Source organism: Diorhabda sublineata, chromosome 9, assembly GCF_026230105.1.
Source record: "Diorhabda sublineata isolate icDioSubl1.1 chromosome 9, icDioSubl1.1, whole genome shotgun sequence".
Classification (NCBI taxonomy): domain Eukaryota; kingdom Metazoa; phylum Arthropoda; class Insecta; order Coleoptera; family Chrysomelidae; genus Diorhabda; species Diorhabda sublineata.
Window position 1 is genome coordinate 24,574,157 of NC_079482.1, and position 24,132 is coordinate 24,598,288.

General features: G+C 35.1%; 1 protein-coding gene and 1 long non-coding RNA gene across 2 annotated transcripts; one reads left to right on the forward strand and one right to left on the reverse strand.

Annotated features, from left to right (window-relative positions):
• The first annotated feature begins 91 nt into the window (after positions 1-91).
• On the forward strand, positions 92-4,795 carry LOC130448893 (uncharacterized). Its single transcript, XR_008910388.1, has 2 exons — positions 92-4,409; positions 4,557-4,795. It is a non-coding gene; the product is annotated as an uncharacterized LOC130448893 (long non-coding RNA).
• On the reverse strand, positions 4,509-22,507 carry LOC130448890 (sodium/potassium-transporting ATPase subunit beta-2). Its single transcript, XM_056786466.1, has 7 exons — positions 22,285-22,507; positions 13,861-14,001; positions 10,101-10,220; positions 9,129-9,316; positions 7,645-7,752; positions 7,419-7,587; positions 4,509-5,812 (listed from the first exon to the last, which is right to left on the reverse strand). Exons 1-7 carry the CDS (start codon positions 22,409-22,411, stop codon positions 5,709-5,711), a joined length of 957 nt encoding a protein of 318 aa, XP_056642444.1. The 5' UTR covers positions 22,412-22,507; the 3' UTR covers positions 4,509-5,708.
• Positions 22,508-24,132: the final 1,625 nt, after the last annotated feature.

Below are 24,132 nucleotides of genomic sequence, written 5' to 3' on the forward strand. Positions count from 1 at the left end.
GATAAGAGTGATAAAAGCTATTTTCATTATCACATTTTTGGAAGTTTTATATGAAATGTTGGTAGGTGATAAAATGAAACAATCGTTTATAGTGTTAGAACCGCTATTTATATTCTTTAAAAAATTACATTTAAGCACAAAGAATTTTTTTAGACTTATATTGACCACAACGTGCTTATGCAAATTATGTTCAACATTAGACCACAAATTTAATATTTTGCTACCAGTGAATATTCCAAAGTCATAATCATTGTTTGATTTGGGTGACTATTTGAGCAAAGTGTCTCCCATTCATTATCTTACAAGCTTGAATGAATGAAACGAATCAAATACAATAATAAAAGTATATTAATGAGTATATTTTCAGTTTGTTGATTACGAGATTCATTTGCCTAATTATTGATCATGACTTTAGAATATCTATCTGATAGATAATATTTTTATTAAGTAATATACAATGCAGAATAACAATGTGTATGTAGCACAACATATCAAAATTATTACTTTCGTGGGCGAATTTTGCCGTTTTATTGAGATATCAGGTTTATTCCTAGGTTATAACTGTTTTTAGGATTTTTATTAAAATTTAAAATTACAATATATCTCATAAATAAACATTATATTATATAACTTTCGATTGGGTTAGGACCTAAGATGACGCCATGATAATATTTCTTTGCAGTTCAACCAATATACCACCATTCACAAACCAGTAGGGGAAAGTGGGGCAATTTTTTTAGCAAATCAGCCAAATTTGTTGAGGACTAACATCAACTTTCCTCCACATATATATAGTTTTCCTTCAAGAATTATCTTTCAATACCATTTTTTATTTTCATTCGCATGACATATTTGTAACAAATCAGTGGCCGTTGTTTTATTGGTTCTATTTGTGGAAAAGAAAGACGTAAGAAGCCGTGCCGGATCTGTGTCCAGTTGGGGAAAGTAGAGCAGCTTTTTAAACAAATCAGTCATGGAATTAATTCTCTTAAATTATATTTTTTGTGGGTAATATTATGCCGTTTGGACCGATTTTGCGATCACTAGGGAAAAGTAGTGCAATTTTTTAGTCACTTTCCTTCAGGTTTAACATCATATTTCCTCCATTTCTATTTTTTGTTCCATTCACATGACATAGGGGAGAGTAGGGCAATTTTTTTTCTTCATATTTATGTTGTTTACCTTCTAGAATTCTCATTTAATTCAATTTTTTAAATGATATTATATCGATGTATGCTTTTCTTGTTCCATTCGCATGATCTATTTGTACCAAATCAATTGCTGTTATATTATTGGTTCTATTTTTTTAACAGCAAGAAAAAAGACGCAAAACGCAATGCAGGATCTGCGTGTGGACGGTTTTTCCGATGAGACTCGAAGCAAGGATACGAATTAGAATCATCATAAAATGTAACGACGATGAAAGGGGCTGCAATTTTTGTCACACATAATTTCCTTTCCACATTATTGTGCGTTTGGTATTTTTTTTATCAATTTCAATGAAATATTATCATTGGTACGTCGATAATATTGTGCCGTTTCGGCTTTTCCTTTGATATGCAAAATGCATTCTGAAAAATAATCAGTCTACTATATCTTGCGAACGGGTAGAATTTGTCATTTGAAAATCTTAAAACTGGTTATTATCTATTTAGTAATATTAAGATAATCTAGACTCTATGAAGTACAATTAACACTTATCTTCTGGTAATTTATAACAATATTATTAATTTTTGCATATTCTTCTTCTTTTTGTTCCTTATAATAGAACTATAGCATTTTAACAGTGCTTAACACATATTCGTAGGTGTCCGTAAGTGTTTGGATTCTTTTCAAAGGCAATAGCACACCTTTTGCACTTTCGTTTATATTAACTTTTTACATTGCATTAAAATGACGATATTATAGCTTAGACGAAATTTTCTGTTACTTACACAATATATAACGTTACAGTTTAAGATAACGTAGTCTATAAATATTTATTTAAATAAATACTGATAAAAATAATCGATAACTTTGTTCGCCGTTTATAATCAGAGTCGATGCCGAACCGATTGATGTCCCCCGCGAACATAGAACTGTTCCTATAAAATTAAAACTGAACGAATTAGTTCTGAAAGTGCGCTATCGATCAGTGCCTGAATGGAATTAAACTCGCGAACAAAGCTATGTTATGTCAATATCCGCCATGATTGATGATCATGAATTTTTATTATGAATTAGTTGTTCGAAATGATGTACAAACGTTTATTTGATAGTAGATTAATACATCGCATTGTATTGTATGTTGGTTATTACAAATTCCTATTGCTGTCAATAACCCCTTCGTTGGTATAAATATAAATATTATTAAAAGAACATTATCTGCTGTATCTGAGAGGTATATTTTTTGATATTAAAATTTCGTCTTTTTCATTATTCAAACTGAAAGTATAGTTGAAGAACTCTTATTATATATTGTCTCAGATGAATAATAGATTACAATTTAATAAGTCTCCATTAGTTACTTGACATTTACTAATAAGCTTTTTATTTTACTTTATGGTAAATAGAAAATATTTAGTACATGCGGACATCTACGCTTAAATTTTTAATAATTTTCAATGCACAAACGAATACTGCTTACTTTTACTATAAAATAATATGTATGCTATAAAATCACAACGAAATTTTATGTACAGAAATAATATAACACATTCGTCTCTATCACAACACAAAGACCCGAAGGATCCCAATAAGAAACGTATTTAAACCAACCAGTTGGTCATGAAAATGATTTTATATCAAATTTGAAAGTATATCACAAAAACTTTTCTGCAATTTGGTGACAAGAAGTGTGGGTGACTGCAAAATATCAAAAAAATTTCTTGTTGCACTACATCACTTAAAAAATTCTTTATAGTTATAAAATTCATTAATACACAAAAAAAGTTTTGAATCAAAAGTTCACATCTGGCCCCTGGTATGTGGGTTGCCTCAAAAATTTGGTAGCATTGTATAATAGAGAAATGCCGAAAAATTGCCACAAAAATCTGAGCAGCATTGAATAGTGGAGGATTGGGAAAAGATGTTGCCTTCAGCTGGGTTGCAAACGGGCAAAATACCCTACTTTTCTCTTAAGGTGTAATGTACTATTAAATATATTGCAATCAATGTCTGGATAGCATTAATAATAAACTGTCACTAATAGAATAGCTGCTTTGTTCGTCTTGGTGATGAATAACAGTTTTTAAAAACAAACAATTGTCATAAAGCCTTTTCGAATGTAATGTCTTTCATTTCTGCATAGTTATTATCTTGTTGATTACTTGCAATGTTGGCAGATATTTTTATAACAAGCTTTTTCCAATTTTGTGACAATAATTCTTCAAAACAATGGCTGGGATACCGAGAGGATGGTAAAAAAATATAAACAGGTCTCCATACATAAATGAAAGTTTTATGCAACTATTTGATCTTAAAATTTGGATAGAAAACTGTCAGTAGTAAAAATTTCCTTGTTACTGTGATTTCTTGAAGTATACAGGGATAATTATGGATACGGTTTCATACTTTCGGTACATTATTCATTTATGAAACAAATGAGTGCAATTTATAATATAAATTTATAATTAATTATAGCCCGGGAAGAAATATGTCATCCAATTTCCTAGAATAATGAAACTTGATATAAAATTATTATTTTCATTTATTAATAAGTTGAGTGACAGACATTTGCTATTCGGATCTTCTACTATGTCTTTAGCTTTTAAATAATATTATAATATATATTTGAATACCCCATACAATCAATAACAATTATGTTTTTTATAATTTATTGTGATAAGTCAGATTAAATTGTGTTCCGACGATAATTTTTTCAAGATTTTTATTCTGGGAATGGAAAGAAATTTTGACCATTAAAAAAAAATAAATTTGCATTATACCAAATGTTGTAATAACATCGATAATGAAAATATTGATGAAATATTGGGCGGTCGAGTTCCAAAATTCACTTTTTTAAATGTTTACAGGATCCTATATAATCTATTTCAAGAAACTGTTGATAATGCGGATTTTATCGGTATGAGTGATTTTTTTTCTGAAATTTCTTGATTATTACATTTATTGATCTCATTTTTTTATTTTTATCTTTCTTCATATTTGTATGTTTGTTTGGTTGGAGCGTTTACTTAGTTCTTTCTAAAAACTTAATATTCTTCTGTTTTAGGGATTCTTATTGTTGTTGCATAGTTTTGTGGATATCAAAAATGAATCTTCCAATATTTCATCCAATAGAAATTGAAGAGTTTCGTGGTACTAGTATAAAATTAACGTAAACACCACTAGCTTCTTGTATATCAGGCTTAAAGCATTCCATTGGACTACCATCTAAACTGATCGATTCTTCAGAAGATAGATATGGTAAAGTAAGTATTTAATTTACCATATTTTTTAATTTCAAATTTTTATACTACACAAATTTGGGTACTTCAGTGTCAATTCAACTCAATTGCGTTTAACTATACAGTTCAGTTTGTGTTAGGAAGTTTCAAAAGTTTTAGTTTATATTTTAGTTAAAATTTTGAGACGTTGATGGTTGTCAATTAATCTTTGGAGTGGAGATAATTCTTACTTAAAGGAGAAACTGATAGAAGCAACTTTTGGTACACCGTGTGTGTCATTCAGGAATCTATTGGTTCTCCATGATGCTTCAAGATTGATTTCATCTTCGGAACCACATTTCACCTGTTTTCGATTCTTTATTTTTTTGTAAAATTGTACAAAATAAACTAAAAGTGGTGAAATCGTCCTACTTCTTTGTTTCCATTAAAAAAGTTGAGTATATCATAACCCAATTTGAAAATTTGTTATTTCGTTTAGTTTGAGCTGTTTAACTTACACAAATGTGGGTATTTGAGTCTTAATTCAACTCAACTGGGCATATAAATTGAGAAGATTGAAATTTCAATTTGTTCAACGCGTTTTTAGGGTTTTAATTGTACAGTTTTTAGTTCAATATGTGTTAGGAAGTTTCAAAAGTTTGAGGTTATATTTTAGTTGAAATTTTGAGACGTTGATGGTTGTCAATTAATTTTTGGAGTGGAGATAATTCTTAATCTGGTAGAAGCAACTTTTGGTACACCGTGTGTGTAATTTGGGAATCGATTGGTTCTCCATGATGCTTCAAGATTGATTTCATCTTCGGAACCACTTTTCACAACGAAACTATTTCGAATTAAACGAAGTTTTATTCTAACCACGTTAATAATAAAAATCTCTTGGAAATCAGTGTCATTTTTGTATCGTTTGATGGAATAAAAAAAAAACAAAGCTGTTATTGTTTAATGGAAAATTGCAAATAATTCACCTCCATTGACGATTACCCTGGGTACACCTATGGAAGTCAGTGATAGGCGGCCAAAAGCAACCTAAACTTACAATTTCGACGATCCGCAAACACATAGTCGAAATAAAAAGAAGTTATAAAGTTAAATAACACAAAATTTTTGTTTGAAAACGACTAAATATTTCCGAATCGATCATTACGAGTTCTAACGGTGATGGCAGATTTGAAAATCGTGAACTAATACAACTAAACTATCTAGACCGTCACCAATCTGTTATTTATGGAAATTTTGAATACTAAAAATGCGAGCCCCTTTGCGATTTTACTTGATGGCAGTTGTCAGAGCCCTTATTTGGCCTACTTGATGATATTACTGTTTTTAATCTATCATGAGTTCGAAATGAACCGACCCTCGTCTGTCGATGCGATCGTGGATGATATTTTTGGCCCATGCCTTGCATTCGATATTAATCAATACACCACCTAAAACAAATTTAAATCCCCATCATTTTCCATTAGAAAAAAATATAAATAAAAACAAATCTTATACTAAAATAGAGCGACAATTTCGTGCCCAATGCACCCTGGGCGAAATTTCTAAGACACGATTGGATAATACGTTCCATTCCACGCTGTTGCCAAGATAACAAATTGTTTGGCCCGTTCTAATACCTCACCAATTGCGCCCCTTTAAGTCCGTCGCTCTGGGTGATCGTCCTACCCTATCGCCGCTTCTGAATCTCCAGGAAAACATTTGAATGTACAACCTACACAAAAACAAAGGACGTCTTCTAATTGTGCTGGTTCTTAATAAAACCCCAACTTCGATTCTTTTTATGAAGAAGATTAAGTGTTGTTGTTTGCTTGGAACTTTCTTCAAGACCAATAATCTATATACTTCGCAAAAGCTTCTAAACATCTACAAGTAGATAGTTGATGTATTGCACGATCATTTGGAGCCCGATTCTCAAGCATACTCGACTCAAAACAGAAGGGAACAATTCGACTTATAGTCGACCCGGAGTTGACCAGAAACTTGGAGTGATTTGATCATAGAAGAAAGGTCGTTGACGTGACTCAATTTTACCGATACTTCTACGGAAGATGCTCTTCCGAGCTATCCAACAAAATCCCATCCAGAGCAGTATTTGCAAGACGTGGCTCAACGCCGAGTTCGATAACAAAAAAACAGAAATCGAGAGAGTCTTAAAATATTTGGATATATGAGACTATCGTGAAAGGGGCGGTTTACACGTGCAAGTTTGGAAACGTGGAAAAAATTGACAGAGAACAGATCGCTTGTACTGTGAACCCTTATCGAAACTCCTCTTCATGGAGAATCATGGAGCAGCGATACGCAACCAAAGATTGTGTAAAGCTTGGCCATGAAACTAACCACCTAACCATAACTGAAGGAATATAAAATAAAAATCCCGTCTCTGGTTGTCGATAAAAAAGCTGAATTAGTTTTTGTGTTCGTACACTTGTCCTCGATGTTGCCAGAACGTGTGCGTTTTCTGTTGAATAGAAGATTTCATTGTTGAGGAGGTGATAGTGCCGTAGCTAGATCGGGTCTTTTTTTATGATTCAAGATATTCCTAGAAGGTAGGGAGTAATTGGAAGAGATAGAACGCCCAATGGCCAGCAAGAAAATTTGTCGCGAATGAAAAGTTGCCCGCCTATACAATTGGCGTTTGCGCCATGACATGGTGGCGTTGCCTCATTTTTCCTACTGTTCAGACGCAGAAGCTGAACAGCATTCCGGTCCAGGCGTTCTTAGAGAAAATGGACAATAGGAAAGCATCTATTTCAGAAATTTCAGCGCTTTTCAAGCTTTTAGATACAATTTTTCTTTGGTATCTGAATCAGCTTTTCTTTGAGTGATGATTTCCTAATTTGACTAATCTGGAAGCAACTATCGGTCGCTGGAAACCGAACCTGGAGAATATAGTGGATGCTGAAGCAAGAAGATAAGACCTTAGACTTTTTTTTTAGACCATTCGAACGTTGCCTAAGAAGAAGACTTAAGCATACGTTAGTTTTAATGTGTATTTCGACGATACCGTTAATAATGGTTTAAGTTACTTACGTTTTGGTGTTTCAAAATGGACGGCCACCAACGGTGAAAGATAACCGTCCTGGTTCTTGAAAGGAAAATATTGTGATGAAAAACCTCGTTGAGGTATATATCGTAACGGACCGATGTTTTCCTTATCGGCAGGATTTTCTCCTTCGCACGTCACCCATACCATTTGGTGCTACATGAAAAATTAGCGGAAAATTATGATTTATTTAATGTAAATAACAAGTTTTACCTCATTTCTGGTTTCGGCATCCAAGATATCTTTTCTTAAATATTCGCTCATCACACTGGAATCGGGCAGGTTCGTCGAATTATAATATTCTGGATACCAGTTGTAAATCTGGAACAAGGTATCGATAGAAACTAACCCATATCATCAGAGAAAAATGTATCAATATGAGTGAAGCTTTGAATTGTTTTTTTTTTTGAGGCAGTTTTTCCAATCCACATCCATTCCGATCCAGGATAGGTTGATTCGAGGTCAAAGTTACGTGGTCAGTCCTAATCTGCATCCATTCAAAGTGGTACTCATCTAAAATATTGCAGGGTTAATTCTGGCTTGATTTGGATAGGTTTGTGCCTTTGAATGTCCACCACGACTTATCCGTTGCTCCTTTTTGGTGTTCTATCACTACGCCAGTACAAGACTTCAAATTCGAACTTCCATATCTCCAAATGTAGGCGTTTCCGCCGAACCACCACGTGGTTGATACTTCCTCATTTTAAGTGCATTATGTATATGAAATTTCTTCAGGATCAAAGGTCTCAAAGTTTAGTTTTAATATTTTGGTACTTTCGTACTTTCTGCTTTTTTTCTTTCTTCTATAATCATGTTACTTTTACTTAGTTTTATCCAAATTTTCCTTCCAAGTTTTCTGTTTCTTTTCTGTTATCCTTTTTATTTTAACCAAAATTTTCCGAGTTACTTACTAGTTTTTTATTGAAACCGCAACCTGCGATCGCTCCGTGCAGACGCTACTCGGACAAATGAAAGCGGGCATTCGCTGTAGGCGTCAGTCGGCGTTGTGCTACATCTCCATTATTGATGCTCCAGCCAAATGTAATTCGTTTTCAACAGGCTGTAGGAATCAATCGGAGAATGAATCGTGTGTATGGGGAAAACTTCATGAGTGATGGTATTGTACGTAAATGGTGTGGAAAGTTTAAAGATGGCATGACGAAGGGAGCCAAGGATGCAAATCTGTCGTTTCAGACGACCTGATTCGACGAGTTAACAAAATGGTTAAAGAAAACCGCAGATTCGCCATTACTGCTTTGTCTACTGAATTTTCCTTGTTATCTATGTAATTTTTTCTTCTGCTACATCTTCTCTTATTTCTTTTTTTCAATTACTTTTGTGTCCATTGCCCCTTTCAATTTTTCTCACCTCTTCTTTGATATCTTCTCTAAAACTTTCATTTTCTTTATTAATATCTTTTCCGTGGCTCCAATTTTCTCTCGCACTACACACTTCGCAATTGTTGACATTCAGGCGTCAGTCGGCGTTATGCTACAGCCACGTAAACATGTCAGCCATTATTGATGATAGTTATAATTGTTTGTAGTCAAATTTTTGTTAAATATATAAATTTATAAAGAATCCGTTCGGAAACTATCTACATTTGGAAAATTGGAAAGAAACTGGAAATTTATTTCGAAAAATCTCAAATTAATAATGAAAACATTGTAATTGAGGGGTGATTTGATTCAACTTACTTTATTGAGTTTAAGAAAAATGCATGGTCCACCTTTTTCGTCTTCAAAACCGAAACCGGCTTCGTCTAAGCAAGGATGCCATTTCTGGGGTGTCATTTTTACATCGCAAACTTTACCGGGCGTAGGGCTGACAAACATACTGCACTGTTCTACGTTATTATAATGTGGATTATTCTCTTTATGGTAAGCTGAAGAAGAAAATGCAATCATAAGGAAACAAAAGTATACAGAATGATAAAACTGAAAAATAAAATTTAAATTCAAATTGAAACATCATTTTGTGTATATGCGATGATAATATTAATACCTGAATGAAGCCTTGAGGACAGCAAACAGACAGAACATCCTCAAAGAACTGCAGGTTGGACCAACTGGCAACGTAAAGGTCAGGGTCCAATCATTTTCACAGGCTGTGACCAAATGGAGCCTACGGTCGTTAATAATAAGGGCTTTAACACACAGATCATTGAGGTAGAGAAAGAGAGAGCAATGAACTGGTGACTCCAAGCCCACGGCTCCAGAATGAATGTCACTGCAAGATGAAGCGGACTCATTTGTTAGACTGGGATCGGCAAATCCACCGATAGGTCCAGAACATTTTTGGTGTGGCTAAACGTCTCCGTGGAGGTGAATGAAGACACGTGTCATGAAAAAAGCGATGACATAAGTGTCTCTCTTACCAAACAACTGCTCCAATTAAATAGGCGCGGGATTCGAATAGTGATTGGAATTTCATTCAGGTACGCACCTCCACACTAAGGGCACCACGGAGTATCCTGAGTGCCTTTGGTGCATTGAGAAGGATCAAACCGTAAACGACGGCGATAAGTTCAAGTCAAAACGCCTGTTCGGCTTCACCAAGGACGTTGGTAATGTCAAGTAGGGTCTATCAGAAGGTCGAAGTGTTTGACGGTTCACTACGCTATTAACTTTAAATTTTATTAAAGAATCCTATATGAGTTGAATACTTACGCCTTAAAAATTTTCGTAATTCTTCCTGCCAATAATGCACATTCCCCTTATCGGAGCTTTTATACCAAATTAATGTACTCTCTACATTCGATTCTGGTGGCATAGGTCTAAAACCTAAACCTAGAACAGAAAGATAAATAGGAAATGGTTTCTTTATAATCAAGTCACAATATTACAGTCGGTTTCCTTTATATAGGCAAACCTGTATACGAATAATGTCATAGGTCGTGGAGGACTTAGGTTGACATCCAAGAAGGTTGTCACTTTTTCGTTTTAGTCGTGGAAGAAAAAGATTCAAACATCTAATAGAGCTCTTAGCTCCAACGCCATTAAATCGAGACTAACCTGGATGAGCTAAACGAGTTACCATGCACTCCGAGGACACACCGAAGTGAACGAAATAGTCGACAGACTCTCTAAATTAGAAGCAGACAAACCCTTCATACAATCTGAACCCTATCAGTTACAAAACAATAGAGAACAAATTTGGATAGGGGCAAAACGAATTACTGGGACAATCTACAGAAGGTTGGGACAAGCAACGACATTCCTGGGAATGTATCAACTTGGTAAAAGCAACCAATAAATACAAACAGGCCTGTTGGGGCACTGTCGTCTCAATGGGCGCTTGAAGACCCTAGAATTAACAGAGAATGAAGCGTGCAGGTTCCGCTGTGCAGATGACGAAACCTCCAAATTTTCTGAAACTCCAGAGCGCTACATCTGGAAGCTGTGAAATAGAAGACGGCAGCTACAATCACACTGGGATCCCCAGTATTACAGTGGGATACAATAGATCTTTTGGGTCGCGATTTAATGGAGAATTCGACTCAAACGTCAGACTGTCCCCTGCAACTTTATTCGATGAAGAACTGTCAACCCCACCAACAAACCGATCTATACCGTCACTAGTAGACAGGGTTGCCTATGAATGGAACCGAAATAAATCTAAAGCCGGGTTGCCGGTGCACGAAACGAGTCTCGCCTATGTACTCACCCCGAGCGAGCAGTCAAACATCAAATAAACTTTGAGTATAGTAGTTATAAATCGAAAGATTATGAAACTAAAAATCGTCCACTTCACACTATTAAACGTAAACTTCAAGTATAATGGATTTGTAGTCATTTGTTTGTAGGTGTAAGGGTCCTGGATCCCTTTCTCCCAGTTTCAACCCCTGTGAGCAGTCTACAACGTTTGTTCTTGTCTTGGTAGACGTGAAATATTTGATCCTCAAGGCAGGTGCGAAGTACGCTCTGTGATTCGTGTTTTTTGTGTAAAAAATATTTCTCCGGTGGATATTTATTCCGGAATGCTTGAAAGGAAAAGTGTTTGAGTGTGATACAGCCTCTTACAAGCCTTACATGGCCCTCAGTGATTTCCATAAAGAAACATTTGGAATGAAGGCATTTAACAGCCGACGAAGAGGTTTAAGCGTGCAGCGGAGGCCATCTTCTACGTCACAGTTATCGTGCATTGATCGGCGATTATGTCAAAAAAATAGAAGAAAGTCTAAGCTTTCCAAACATGTATTTACAACTGCGATTTATCTACACTGAAGTTTCTTTCTTTTGGTTTTAGCGATTATAAATTATTTATAGTCTTTTCTGTTTTATAACTAATTTTGTTTCGGGCGGAGTGTCTTCATCATTCAACGACTAGTAGAAATTTTGATGAAGCTTATTAACTAATTTACGTTTAATTAACCGATTGACATCCGTCAAGTTTTCGCAACGTTTATTTTGGATAAAAATTCTAAAAAATTGATGTGTCTGATTACTGTGTTGTTTCGAAAACATTCTGAGACAATATCTTTCGGAAATTAACAATTTAAAACTTTTATGTACATAAAAAACGCGGGGTGTTATCAGGGACTCTATTTGGAGTTTGTTGGTGGTACATTTGGAAGAAGAAGAAGCTTCAAAATAGTCAAATTAAAACAATTCGGAACTATCTTTAATTATTACTCAGTTTTTGAGAAAATGTACTTAAAAATAGTCGATCCAAGTGACACCAGAGGCGCCTAATGTACTTGGATCAACTTTCCCAGATGTACCGTTGGCACCACTGCGTTTTTGGCGGTCTAGGAATTTTTCATCATTCCAAACCGCTGTTTTCTCTACCAAACATTCAACAAGTGTTTCATAGTGTTGTTTTTCTTTTAATTATAATTAAAAAATCATCTCGCACTTCACCAAAAAAACGCGGTCTCTTTGCCCATGTATCTACATTACAAATTGAACAAAATGTTTGAATTCAATCATTTCATCATTTATCCTATTCTCCATTTCGAAAATTCTTTACCAAGATTTCAAAACTAATTTTGAAATATTAGTTTATTGTAATTATTTTCCTATTTTTTTCCTTCCTCATCTTCTTGTTCCTCTTTCAATAGGACCAGGTCCTGTTCAATCCTGTACGTTTGGCAATCTTCCTGAGAAGCAGAACTCCAGCTCTCGTACCACCTCTTTGGTGGTTTGCTTACAGGTCCGCGTGTGTTCTGACATTCTTTCGACGTGATTCCTCCAGAATCTTTTTCGTACCCTGACCCATCTCACCACATCCTGTACGTCCAATTCTTCTTTTATGTCATCAATCCTTATTGGATCCCTGAGGGTGACTCCTTTGATGGTTCGCAGTATTTTCATTTCCGTGGTTCTCATTATTTTTATTTTTTATTGTTGATGACTCGGCTCTGGTTTCTGAGGTTTTACATACGTTTTATAGTTATAGTTTTATGGTTTTGCTCTGTGTCTTTTGAAGCTTTCATCGGTTGTGTTCGTGCCTCCTCTGTCAGGTTTCTTTCACTAGATAATTGAATCTTGATATTATTCAAAAGTAGTTCCGCAGTCGGACCACGAAGAAGAAGACTTTAGACTGTTTCCTCTGGCTAACGCATGGAACCACATAACATCACATACAATGTTGGAGATTTCCTTGTTGTTACTGAACTTGAAGGAAAGAAATCACTGGTACATAAAATGGCAAACATAGGAAACTTTTGTATTGATGGAAACATAAAAGTTTCATTTTTGCGAACATCTGATAAGGGAAAAACATTCAGATTCCATGGAATTTTAGATGAGCCGAGCATTCAAAACGCAGACGTTGTTCTCAAAGCAGATATTCCACAAGAAAGAAGAGGAGTTTTCCATTTTTTCAAGATTTTTCCAAATATTTCTTCATTTTTTTGATGTTTGTATTAAATTGTTTATTTGGCCATCCTTTATTTCCATTAGGGGTTTCTAAAGTGTGATCTAAATTAAGTTTGGTGTCATTCAAGTTTATGAAGATTTTTTCTATACAAATATACACTAAAGTAAATTTAATTTTGTTTTTTATTTCAATCCTGGTCCTTCAAACATGCCAGAGTGTAAAATTACCCACACGGGGAGTTACCACAATAATGGCGTGACAAGCTTCAGTGATGTATTAGAAAAAATGGTAATCCAGTAGTTTCAGATCATAGTGGCACAAATGGGGCGATTTTTTTTCTGGAAAATTCATCCAAAAATATCGGAAATTTGATTGTAAACCTTAAAAATGGGCAAAGTCACCACGGGGTGTTAACAAGGACTCTACTTTGAGTTTGTTGGTGGTACATTTGGAGGATAGAAGCTTCAAAATAGACAAAGTCACAGCAAATTAAAACAATTCGGAATTATTAATTCTCAAACAAAAGATCGAGATAGAGAATTCTGAAGAAAACGTCAGAAGGAAGAAGAAACTCAACCTCAAGTGAATAAAAAAGAAATTACTTACCTGGATTATTACCAATTAAACCATTGTCTAATTCCCATTTAGGTTTCTTGGTATCTAAAGTTTGATAAAATACTGCTAACAAAGCAGCAAAAAATCCTACTAAAACGGCATAGAATATTAAATAAAATAACAATATTTTTCCTGAAAAAAAAAAAAAATATATCAGTCAAATGTATATCAGGTTAATAATTACAATTTTATAAAAAAACACTAGGCAATAAAAAGAATTTTAATATTTTCCTCGTGCATGATATTACGTGATTCGTAATTTTATAGAAAAACTGAATAATAAAAGGTGAAAAAAAAATCGAGTCACGCCACATTTTTGTGAAATATAGTATGTTGAATTTTCGGCCCTGCGCGTCATGTTTTCCCAATTAAAAAATTGTGGTTTTCGTATTAAAACTTTCACTTTGCGATAAATGTTTAACTTGACGTGTTTTACAATTTTTTTGTACGAGGTGTGATAAAAAAATAAGGAACTCAAAGAAATCTGTCGATGATGATGATGTACTTGTTGAAGACTGTTTGCCAGTGTTAAGTATATATAAAACAGTAGTCTGCAAGCATTGCTGGTTCCAATTTTTCTTGATAGAGCTTTCCATTTGTCGTTGTTACATACAAATTCATAATGTGCCCAAAAAGTTTTCAGTAACTTTGACAAACGCTTCCATCTTTGTCCATGGCTTTTTCAAAATTTTCGAATAGCCCTAATTTGATGTGCGAATGTGGCAATATCATCTTTTCGAGGTTAACCACTGCTCCGCTCGCATTAGAGCAACATTATTTCAATTTCCGGTTTGTAGTATTAAAACCAAAGCAACAACTTTCAAATCTGCACAGATTAACCATTGTGTTTGCTGTATCTATCTTCTCTAACGCTAGTTTCATTTATTGTTTTATGTTTCTTTATTTCCGTTAGACTTGGCTTCGAGGAATCAATGGAAAGTCTCCATTTCTTCATGTTCATAACCTAGTTTTGAAATCAAGCCTGCAACAATTCAGCTCTTTCTTTCGGCAAATCCAAATCTCTTATGAGATTATTGAGCTCCAATTTGTTAGTTAAATACGGTGCTTGAAGACTGACAGAAGCTGTTTCAGAACTACTTGAGCTTTTTTTAATACCAAAGGCACGGGAACTTTTTCCTAATGAGGGATTGTTTTTGTTCGACTATATGCTTCGATTTCCTCGAAAAACCCTCTGATATTGGTCAAGAAAAAATAACAGTCGCTTATTCATGTGATTGGTAGATGATTTACCAAAAGGCATTGCTGAATATTGTTCATTAAACCAACAGGGGAAAGGCAAAAATTTCTGATTGCACATCTCGAAACTCGGAACTTATATTGCGGGAATCTAAAACTATTTGCCTGTTACCAAAAATTGTCTCTTCTTTTCAATCAATATACTCTATGTTCTTTGCGAATTTTCACTTCCAAAACTTTATCGTTTTTGATGTAGGTATTATATATCGATATGACTGATGAATAATGATGTATGAAAATAACAAACGAAATTCATCCCCTATATCTTTTGTAGATTTTTCAGTATAAATCTACTATTTTATTTAATTTAAAAACAATCTTCAGTCTACGCTTCAAAAATCTATCGTTATTTGTTCTCCCCGATGTCAACGAATCATGGAAACAGGCGCAGTATTCGGTTCCGTATCAGTAGAAAGTATAACTAGGTCAGTTTAACTTTGCTTTTGGATAAATGTGGAAATGGAAAGACGAGAGTAAGAGAGAGAGAGAGAAGCGATTCGATCAATACATACACCCAAACATCGCCACTCACGATAAAAGCGGAGGGGTAAATGGATTTAAATCAGTAATAAAACGGTTGACTGAGTTTAAATTTCCACATTCTCAAAATTTTATTTTTGATATTTTGATTCGAATCACGATTTTTTCAAATTTACAAATAATTTCATTTTTCAAAGCCAATTCGATATTAATGTACACGGTCACAAGTCATATAATTGAAACACTTGTTTTAAACGCCGCTTGACATGATGCAAGACAACGTACAATGCAATGCAAGACATAGTGCAATGCAAGACAACGTACAATACATTGCAAGACAAAGTGCAATGCAATGCAAAACAACGTGTAATGCAATGTAAGACAACGTACAATGTAATGTAAGACAAATTACAATGCAATGCAAGACAACGTGCAACGCAATGCAAGACAACGTACAATACATTGCAAGTCAAAGTGCAATGCATTGCAAGACAACATGCAATGCAATGCAAGACAACGTGCAATGCATTGCAAGTTAAAGTGCAATGCATTGCAAGTTAAAGTGCAATGCATTGCAAGACAAAATGCAATGCATTGCAAGTCAAAGTGCAATGCATTGCAAGTCAGAGTGCAATGCAATGGAAGACAACGTACAATGTAATGTAAGACAAATTACAATGCAACGCAAGACAACGTACAATACATTGCAAGTCAAAGTGCAATGCAATGCAAAACAACGTGTAATGCAATGTAAGACAACGTACAATGTAATGTAAGACAAATTACAATGCAATGCAAGACAACGTGCAACGCAATGCAAGACAACGTACAATACATTGCAAGACAAAGTGCAATGCAATGCAAAACAACGTGTAATGCAATGTAAGACAACGTACAATGTAATGTAAGACAAATTACAATGCAATGCAAGACAACGTGCAACGCAATGCAAGACAACGTACAATACATTGCAAGTCAAAGTGCAATGCATTGCAAGACAACGTACAATGTAATGTAAGACAAATTACAATGCAATGCAAGACAACGTGCAACGCAATGCAAGACAACGTACAATACATTGCAAGTCAAAGTGCAATGCATTGCAAGACAACATGCAATGCAATGCAAGACAACTTGCAATGCATTGCAAGTTAAAGTGCAATGCATTGCAAGACAAAATGCAATGCATTGCAAGTCAAAGTGCAATACATTGCAAGTCAAAGTGCAATGCATTGCAAGACAACATGCAATGCAATGCAAGACAACTTGCAATGCATTGCAAGTTAAAGTGCAATGCATTGCAAGACAAAATGCAATGCATTGCAAGTCAAAGTGCAATGCATTGCAAGTCAAAGTGCAATGCAATGGAAGACCACGTACAATGTATTGCAAAACACAATGCTATGCATTGCAAGACAAAATGCAATGCATTTGGAAGACTTTTTGATCAAATTATGCACAGATGCAGTTCGGCTGATTGTTTGATGCAAGAGTTCGCACTTGCGACTTTATCGGTTTGATACGATTTTTATTAGATGCAAGTTGCAATTCTAGAAAGAATTGAGTTTCAGATCTGTTGATATTACGTTTTATTTTCCTTAGGAGTGTTTCAAATAATTCTTCATCTATTCTAAACTAGTTTTTGTGTGTTTCTTCGTCTAATTCTAAAGCTAAACTCCCTTTGTTCTATCTAGCCAGGGCCTGGCCCTCCAACGCCTGGTTGCTCTTTTCTGTTCATCAGTCTACAGAAGCAAGGCAGCATTGATGCAATTTGGAATTTTTATTATTGCCAACAATGATGCAATGGCAAGAGACTTGCATAACGTCAAGCGACGTGCAAACTTTGTCTACGTAATATTTTAATCTTGCAAGGAATTGCGTGTATTTTCTTGCATTGCGTGTTGTCTTGCATCATGTCAATCTGAAGTTATGGATCTTCCGATTGGGGTATCACCAAAACGTGATTTGAACGCATCAACTGCTTCTTCAGGTATAGAAAAACGTTGACAAGAATAAGAAGAAATAATTGGGTGTCAAACAAGGATTGTACGGTGGATAACCCACACTTTTTGGCAAACAAACACAAGTGTTCAACTCAGAATTAAACGTTCTACGTTGTGCTTAGGGTTTATATGCATAGATCCATGAATAGTCGACTGTCTAGTTATTTTCTTTGCTCTAATTGACACCACAAATCTTTTGAAAACCATACTTGGCTCAACCTTACAATTGCAATATCAATTAACTTACATAGTATCGATGTTTTTTGGCACAACGCCCGATTTTGCACGACGAGCTTTACGAAATTCATCCTGTAGCGAAGCGCGTTCACGATTGGTTTCGGAAAACCACGAATCGCGATGGAGATATGACATTTGACGTATTCATATCAGTGTTGCCATATATTAAAACTTAAGTAGCGAATCTCGTGACATTCCAAGAATTTCTATCCGACAAATCTTCCGAAAGGTTTTTCCATATAGTAAGGAAGACCAAGTTGTGTATTCTGAACAATTCTAATGTGATTAGGGAAAATTTGGAAGGGCGGCGTAAACGGCGGTCGTTAAAGGGTTAATAAAAAAAACATTGTTTTGAATAATTAACAAACATTTATGTGGAAATATTGATGACATATTGAAATTAGTTAGTAGTACGTTTGGTGTTGGGAAATCTACGATTTACAGCAGTTATCAAAGAAGTGAAATGTGGCGAATTTTAAATAGAAAATCATTTGAAGAAAATTACATGTTTAGAAAAGAATTTCCGACAGTTGACAAAGTTCTTGTCACCGGTTCGAGATGACAAGAATAACCTTGAACTGAATCGAAGTACACTATGGAAACTTTCAAAAGAAAAAAAAACGGGAATGGCATTCGAGAAAAAGACTATTTTAATGGAAAGAAACGATATTATGGTATGAGGAAGAAATTACCTAAGAACTATAAAAGAAATGAAAAAATCTTCATCCAGATTTGTACCCGAATGATTTGTATTTGTTAGTCCTCTGATACATTTTCTTTTTTCGTACAAATATTTACTTGAGGTTTGGGCAACTTTCCAACAAGTTATTAAGAAGTTCTTAAACTTTTTGATGAAAGAATTTGCGGTATATCAAAATACAACATGTTTTCTTAACTATATCGAAAAGTCCAAGTCCATAATTAAAAGTGTGCACACACTTTTATAAGGTTGTCAGGTGAGAGTAAAAATGAAAAAGCTACCTACTCATAAAATTGTAAATCGATTTTTTCGAAATGTTTTCACAGTAAGTCTTTTTTATTTATACAGAGTGTGGAAATGCTACGAAAAAATTTGTTATATCTATTATCAACAAAAATAGTAGATGTCTTCATCTTTTTATTTTGTTTTTTTAATGGGAAACCCTATATATTACACCGAATTTGAATTTCTTGATGTTTTTTTATGTAGTACATAATCGTTCATGTGAAAATCGTGGATGAATCAACACTCTCAGGGCCGGATTAAGCTAGGGGCTTGGGGGGGCTATAGCCCCGGGCCCCAGGTCCCAGAGAGCCCCATCATTTGGAAATCATTCTGTATTTTTTGATGTGTTGATACCACAAATCTAACGTATTGATATTATTTTGTGAATTTTTCCGGGTTTTCGAATTCCTTAAGGGGGCCCCGTCATTATTTTAGCCCCGGGCTTTATAATTCTTAATCCGGCCCTGAACACTCTGTAGCTTAACAAACGTTCAAGATCGAAATTATTTATCAAACGTAGTTTCCTAATTGTATGCAATATTAGATTAATTTGTAATTATTTTTTCTTTATTTAGTTTATTACTCTCAAAAGTGAACATTAATAAAATTCCAAAGTTCTCTGCACATGCGTTACCGCGCGAAAATTACGATTACGAAAAAGGAAATTGCAATGAATTAATAATCTCTCCAAGCGACTCCAAATCTCCTCTATCTCAATTAGTATGCTTAATTACTACTTTAGAAAATTACTTTCTCAAATTAATGACACGTTTGGATGAAAAAAAAAATCAGAATCAAATTTAATGAGGATGGTGAAAAGTACTGCGGTTGAAGTTAAATGTTGTTTGTCGTTTAAATTTATTCATATACTCCGTTGAATTAATTTGTATTCTAATCAAATCCGTTTATTGGAGATACAGTCTATATTATTGATCCCAATAAATTCGAAGGTTGATTGGAATTGATTATAGAACATATCGAAAGTTTTAGCGGAATTAACAAATAGCAATACGTTTTTATATACAGCACGGACAACATTAAACAATTCAATGCAGTATTTAATAAAATGCTTCGTATTTTCGTTCGAGAAATTTCATCTTTCTAACAGCAATTACTCAACCAAAGTTTTCAACGAACCTCGTTGAATTAAATATCAAATACGTGAACGGAATTCCGGTACCAAAATCGTTACCCGAGTTTTGTATTTTATACTGTTCGGTAATTCACTTTATTTTGAACTCACTGTTCGATTATATAAGTTTTTGAACGTCCAGACCAAGACGACAAGAGTGTTTAGCCAACAGACTAATTCTCCCGTAGAACTGTGACCCTGGGATGGATGCTTATAAGGTTACGATCCCAAATCGTCGGTGTTGCAGGTTTTCTGCAGTTCCCCTGTAACCTGGTGAACCGGTTCAAACAACGAAGCATGCTTTGCATCACGTTCTGGGAAAGACTGACCCATTCCTGCGCCAGTATGTCGCGAAGATCTCTAGAATTTCTGGGAGCCGGCAGATGTCTCCGTAAACATCTCTACATCTGATCCCAAAGGTGTTCAATGGGATTGCTAACAAGCCAAACGAAGTGATTTGGACATAGTTTGGATACTCCGCCGTGCATTATCATCCATAAAGGTTGCGTCGTCTCCAAGATTAACCATGAATGGTACAACATGGTCTTCTAGAACCTCTGTCAAGTACCATTTGCTAATATCAGTTATTGATGGGGTATATATGGAAGTCGCTGGGCAATACACGTTTGCATCACGTTCTGGGAAAGACTGACCCATTCCTGCGCCAGTATGTCGCGAAGATCTCTAGAATTTCTGGGAGCCGGCAGATGTCTCCGTAAACATCTCTACATCTGATCCCAAAGGTGTTCAATGGGATTGCTAACAAGCCAAACGAAGTGATTTGGACATAGTTTGGATACTCCGCCGTGCATTATCATCCATAAAGGTTGCGTCGTCTCCAAGATTAACCATGAATGGTACAACATGGTCTTCTAGAACCTCTGTCAAGTACCATTTGCTAATATCAGTTATTGATGGGGTATATATGGAAGTCGCTGGGCAATACACGTTTGCATCACGTTCTGGGAAAGACTGACCCATTCCTGCGCCAGTATGTCGCGAAGATCTCTAGAATTTCTGGGAGCCGGCAGATGTCTCCGTAAACATCTCTACATCTGATCCCAAATGTGTTCAATGGGATTGCTAACAAGCCAAACGAAGTGATTTGGACCTAGTTTGGATACTCCGCCGTGCATTATCATCCATAAAGGTTGCGTCGTCTCCAAGATTAACCATGAATGGTACAACATGGTCTTCTAGAACCTCTGTCAAGTACCATTTGCTAATATCAGTTATTGATGGGGTATATATGGAAGTCTCTGGGCAATACACGTTTTAGCACGCTTCGTTGTTGCCACATCTATCCGAGTCCGTCATTTGTAGATGATTTCGAAGGGAAACTGTCTTTCCGTTCGGTTTTTCACAGCATTAGAAACACCTCTAGCTGTTGTAGTCTTGTCTCGTTTTGAAGCAGCCACAGTTTGTGTAGCAATCACAGAATTTATGCTTCAATATGCTTTTTTTTTCAAACGTTTATCAAAACAACAAAAACTTTTTGTTCATTCAAGCAATCAAAACTATGATGCAACCGAACAACAAACCAAAACAATTAAAATTCGTATTTACTGGGTGATCCTAATTTTAATCTCGGCTTTCTACTTTGTATTTAGGTTTGAATATAGTATGAATATTTTTTGAAAGTAGATTTATTTAAAAACCATTTCACTTTTCGACAAACAAAGATACACGTCATAATCAAACGTAACTACGATTGAATATAGATTTAACAAAAAAAGTGGGTCCACCCACTGTCGCGACGATATTTTCTCGAAAAAATATTAAAATTTTATTAACTTCCTTATTTTATTGAGATTTTCGGCTAGAAAATCGAATTTCCACGAAAGTAATTTTGCTAAAACGGGCGGCGTCCTCCATGATCTACATACAAGACGCCATTACGAAGACTTTCAAAGTCAAATTAAGTAGAACAACATAAAAACACCCGAAAATAGTTGAAGCCAACTTTAGAAAACCAAATTTTTCATAAAGAATTTGAGGTTCCATACAAGGAGGTTAAAACAATTTAATTTTAAAATAGAAAAGGTCATAGGTCAAGTCTAGTTTGAATTTTTTTATTTTTTTTTTTTCGAAATTCAATTGAAATACACCAGGTTGTTCGTTACGTAATTATAAAACTATCAAAAATATAAGATGTTTTGTAAAAAAATATTTTTTCCGTAAACTATAAATATATATATATATATATATATATACTTAATTTCCACAACATTTTTTTTTAATTCGTAAATTATACTATCATAAACCAAAAACCCTAGTTATTAATAAATGTCTGGAAAAAGACAACGATATTAAATACTTACCCCAACTAGCCCCTGTTCTACCGAGGAATTGTTTCGTTTCCGGATTCCACAGGAATTGTTTGAATCCTTCCCATTTGGTCAAAACTGGTGGCCGTGTATAAAATTCGTTCACTTTTTTATCAGCCATCGTCTTTCAACTGTTCCGTCTACTACCCTTTACGTAAGAAGGACTATCCTGGGGTTGCGGAACGATTATGCGCGATATAGCGGCACACTTCGATCGACTATGTCTGCGTCGTACGAATTTCGTTTCGGGCTATTCTCGGTGTAGCGCCATCTAACGTTTTGAGACGTAAATATCCGGTTCGATCGACGATGAAATCCTTCGATAGAAAAATGTGTAAATTGGGTTAGTTTTGAAGGTGTCAGGAAAATACGGAACTCGAAGGCGTTTCGAATGTTCATTAATATCAAAGATAATGAATTTAATAATTAATATTTTTTTCTTGCGTTTAGTTCGTATTTAATATACGAGGGGCGGTTCAAATATGATCGAAACAAACGTTGTCGATGGCGCGCCTGTATGTCGCGGCTTGATTATGTGTTTGCAGGTTCCTTTAATAACATAGTGAACGTCAAGTGCCGACTGCCTTTGCGCAACGTATTGTCATTCGTCCTCTTGTTGTGGGAAGGTATTAAAAACACGAAAATTGTGCCTCGACTACGAAATAAAGTCGGTATTGAGTACATGGATAAGTCTGCTGTTTTTAAATGGGCCAAAGCGTTCAAATATGGTTTGATCTTCAACCGCTAACAACGTCACATCATACACCAACTTATTTTGGAGGACTACAGCATGAATCTTCAAAAAATTTCGACTGAACTCGGCATTAGTATTGTTAGTGTGGAGTATATCATTCACGAATACCTTCAATAGCCCAAAATAACGGCACCATGGGTTCCCAAACTGTTGAATTGGACGGCATTTTGTTTAATGGAAAACTGTTGACGGGTTCGTAATCATCAGCCTCGAAAACCTCCGCATATCCAATTTCAATAAAAATGATCATTTATAACATTGTTGGCTGCCATTTTGTTTTTTGAGAAACTTTTGATGCATTCGCAATTAGCCCGTATACTAAATTTCATTACATAATAATGATGGACGCCATTTTGTTTAATGGAAAACTGTTGACGGGTTCGTAATCAGCTTCTTCGAAAGCACCAACGTCTCAAATTTCAACTGAAAAAGATGATTTGTCTAGCATTGTTGGCCGCCATTTTGTTTTTTGAAAAGCTGCTTTCGGTTTCGTAATCAACTACCTCTAAAACCCCCGCATACCCAATTTCAATAAAAAAAGTATCATATATAACATCGTTGGCCGCCATTTTATTTTTTGAGAAACTTTTGATGCATTTGGAGTCAGCGACTTTGAAAAATCCCGAATTTTCAACATTCCTTGACGCCATTTTGAATCTGCCACTTTGTTTCTTTGAAAACTGTTGACTGGTTCGTATCAGCTACCTCGAAAGCACCAGTGTCTCAAATTTCAACAGAAAATGATGATTTGTCCAGCATTTTGCTTTTTGAGAAACTTTTGATGCATTTGCAATCAGTGACTTTGAAAAATCCCGAATTTTCAACATTCCTTGATGCCATTTTAATCCGCCTTTTTTTTTGACAAGCTGCTGTTGTTGGCCGTCATTTTGTTTTTTGAGAAACTTTTGATGCATTTGCAATCAGCGACTTTGAAAAATCCCGAATTTTCAACATTCCTTGATGCCATTTTAATCCGCCTTTTTTTTTGACAAGCTGCTGTTGTTGGCCGTCATTTTGTTTTTTGAGAAACTTTTGATGCATTTGCAATCAGCGACTTTGAAAAATCCTGAATTTTCATTATTCCTTGA

What these genes read in the sequence shown, in the direction of transcription:
- LOC130448890 (XM_056786466.1), bottom strand. Translation starts at nt 22,411, where the DNA reads ATGGCTGATAAAAAAGTGAACGAATTTTATACACGGCCACCAGTTTTG. An exon ending in TTTAATTGGTAATAATCCAG is followed by an intron (nt 10,221 to 13,860) that starts GTAAGTAATTTC and finishes TTTCTGTTCTAG; the next exon opens with GTTTAGGTTTTAGACCTATG. An exon ending in TTTTTCTTAAACTCAATAAA is followed by an intron (nt 7,753 to 9,128) that starts GTAAGTTGAATC and finishes ACCTTGTTCCAG; the next exon opens with ATTTACAACTGGTATCCAGA.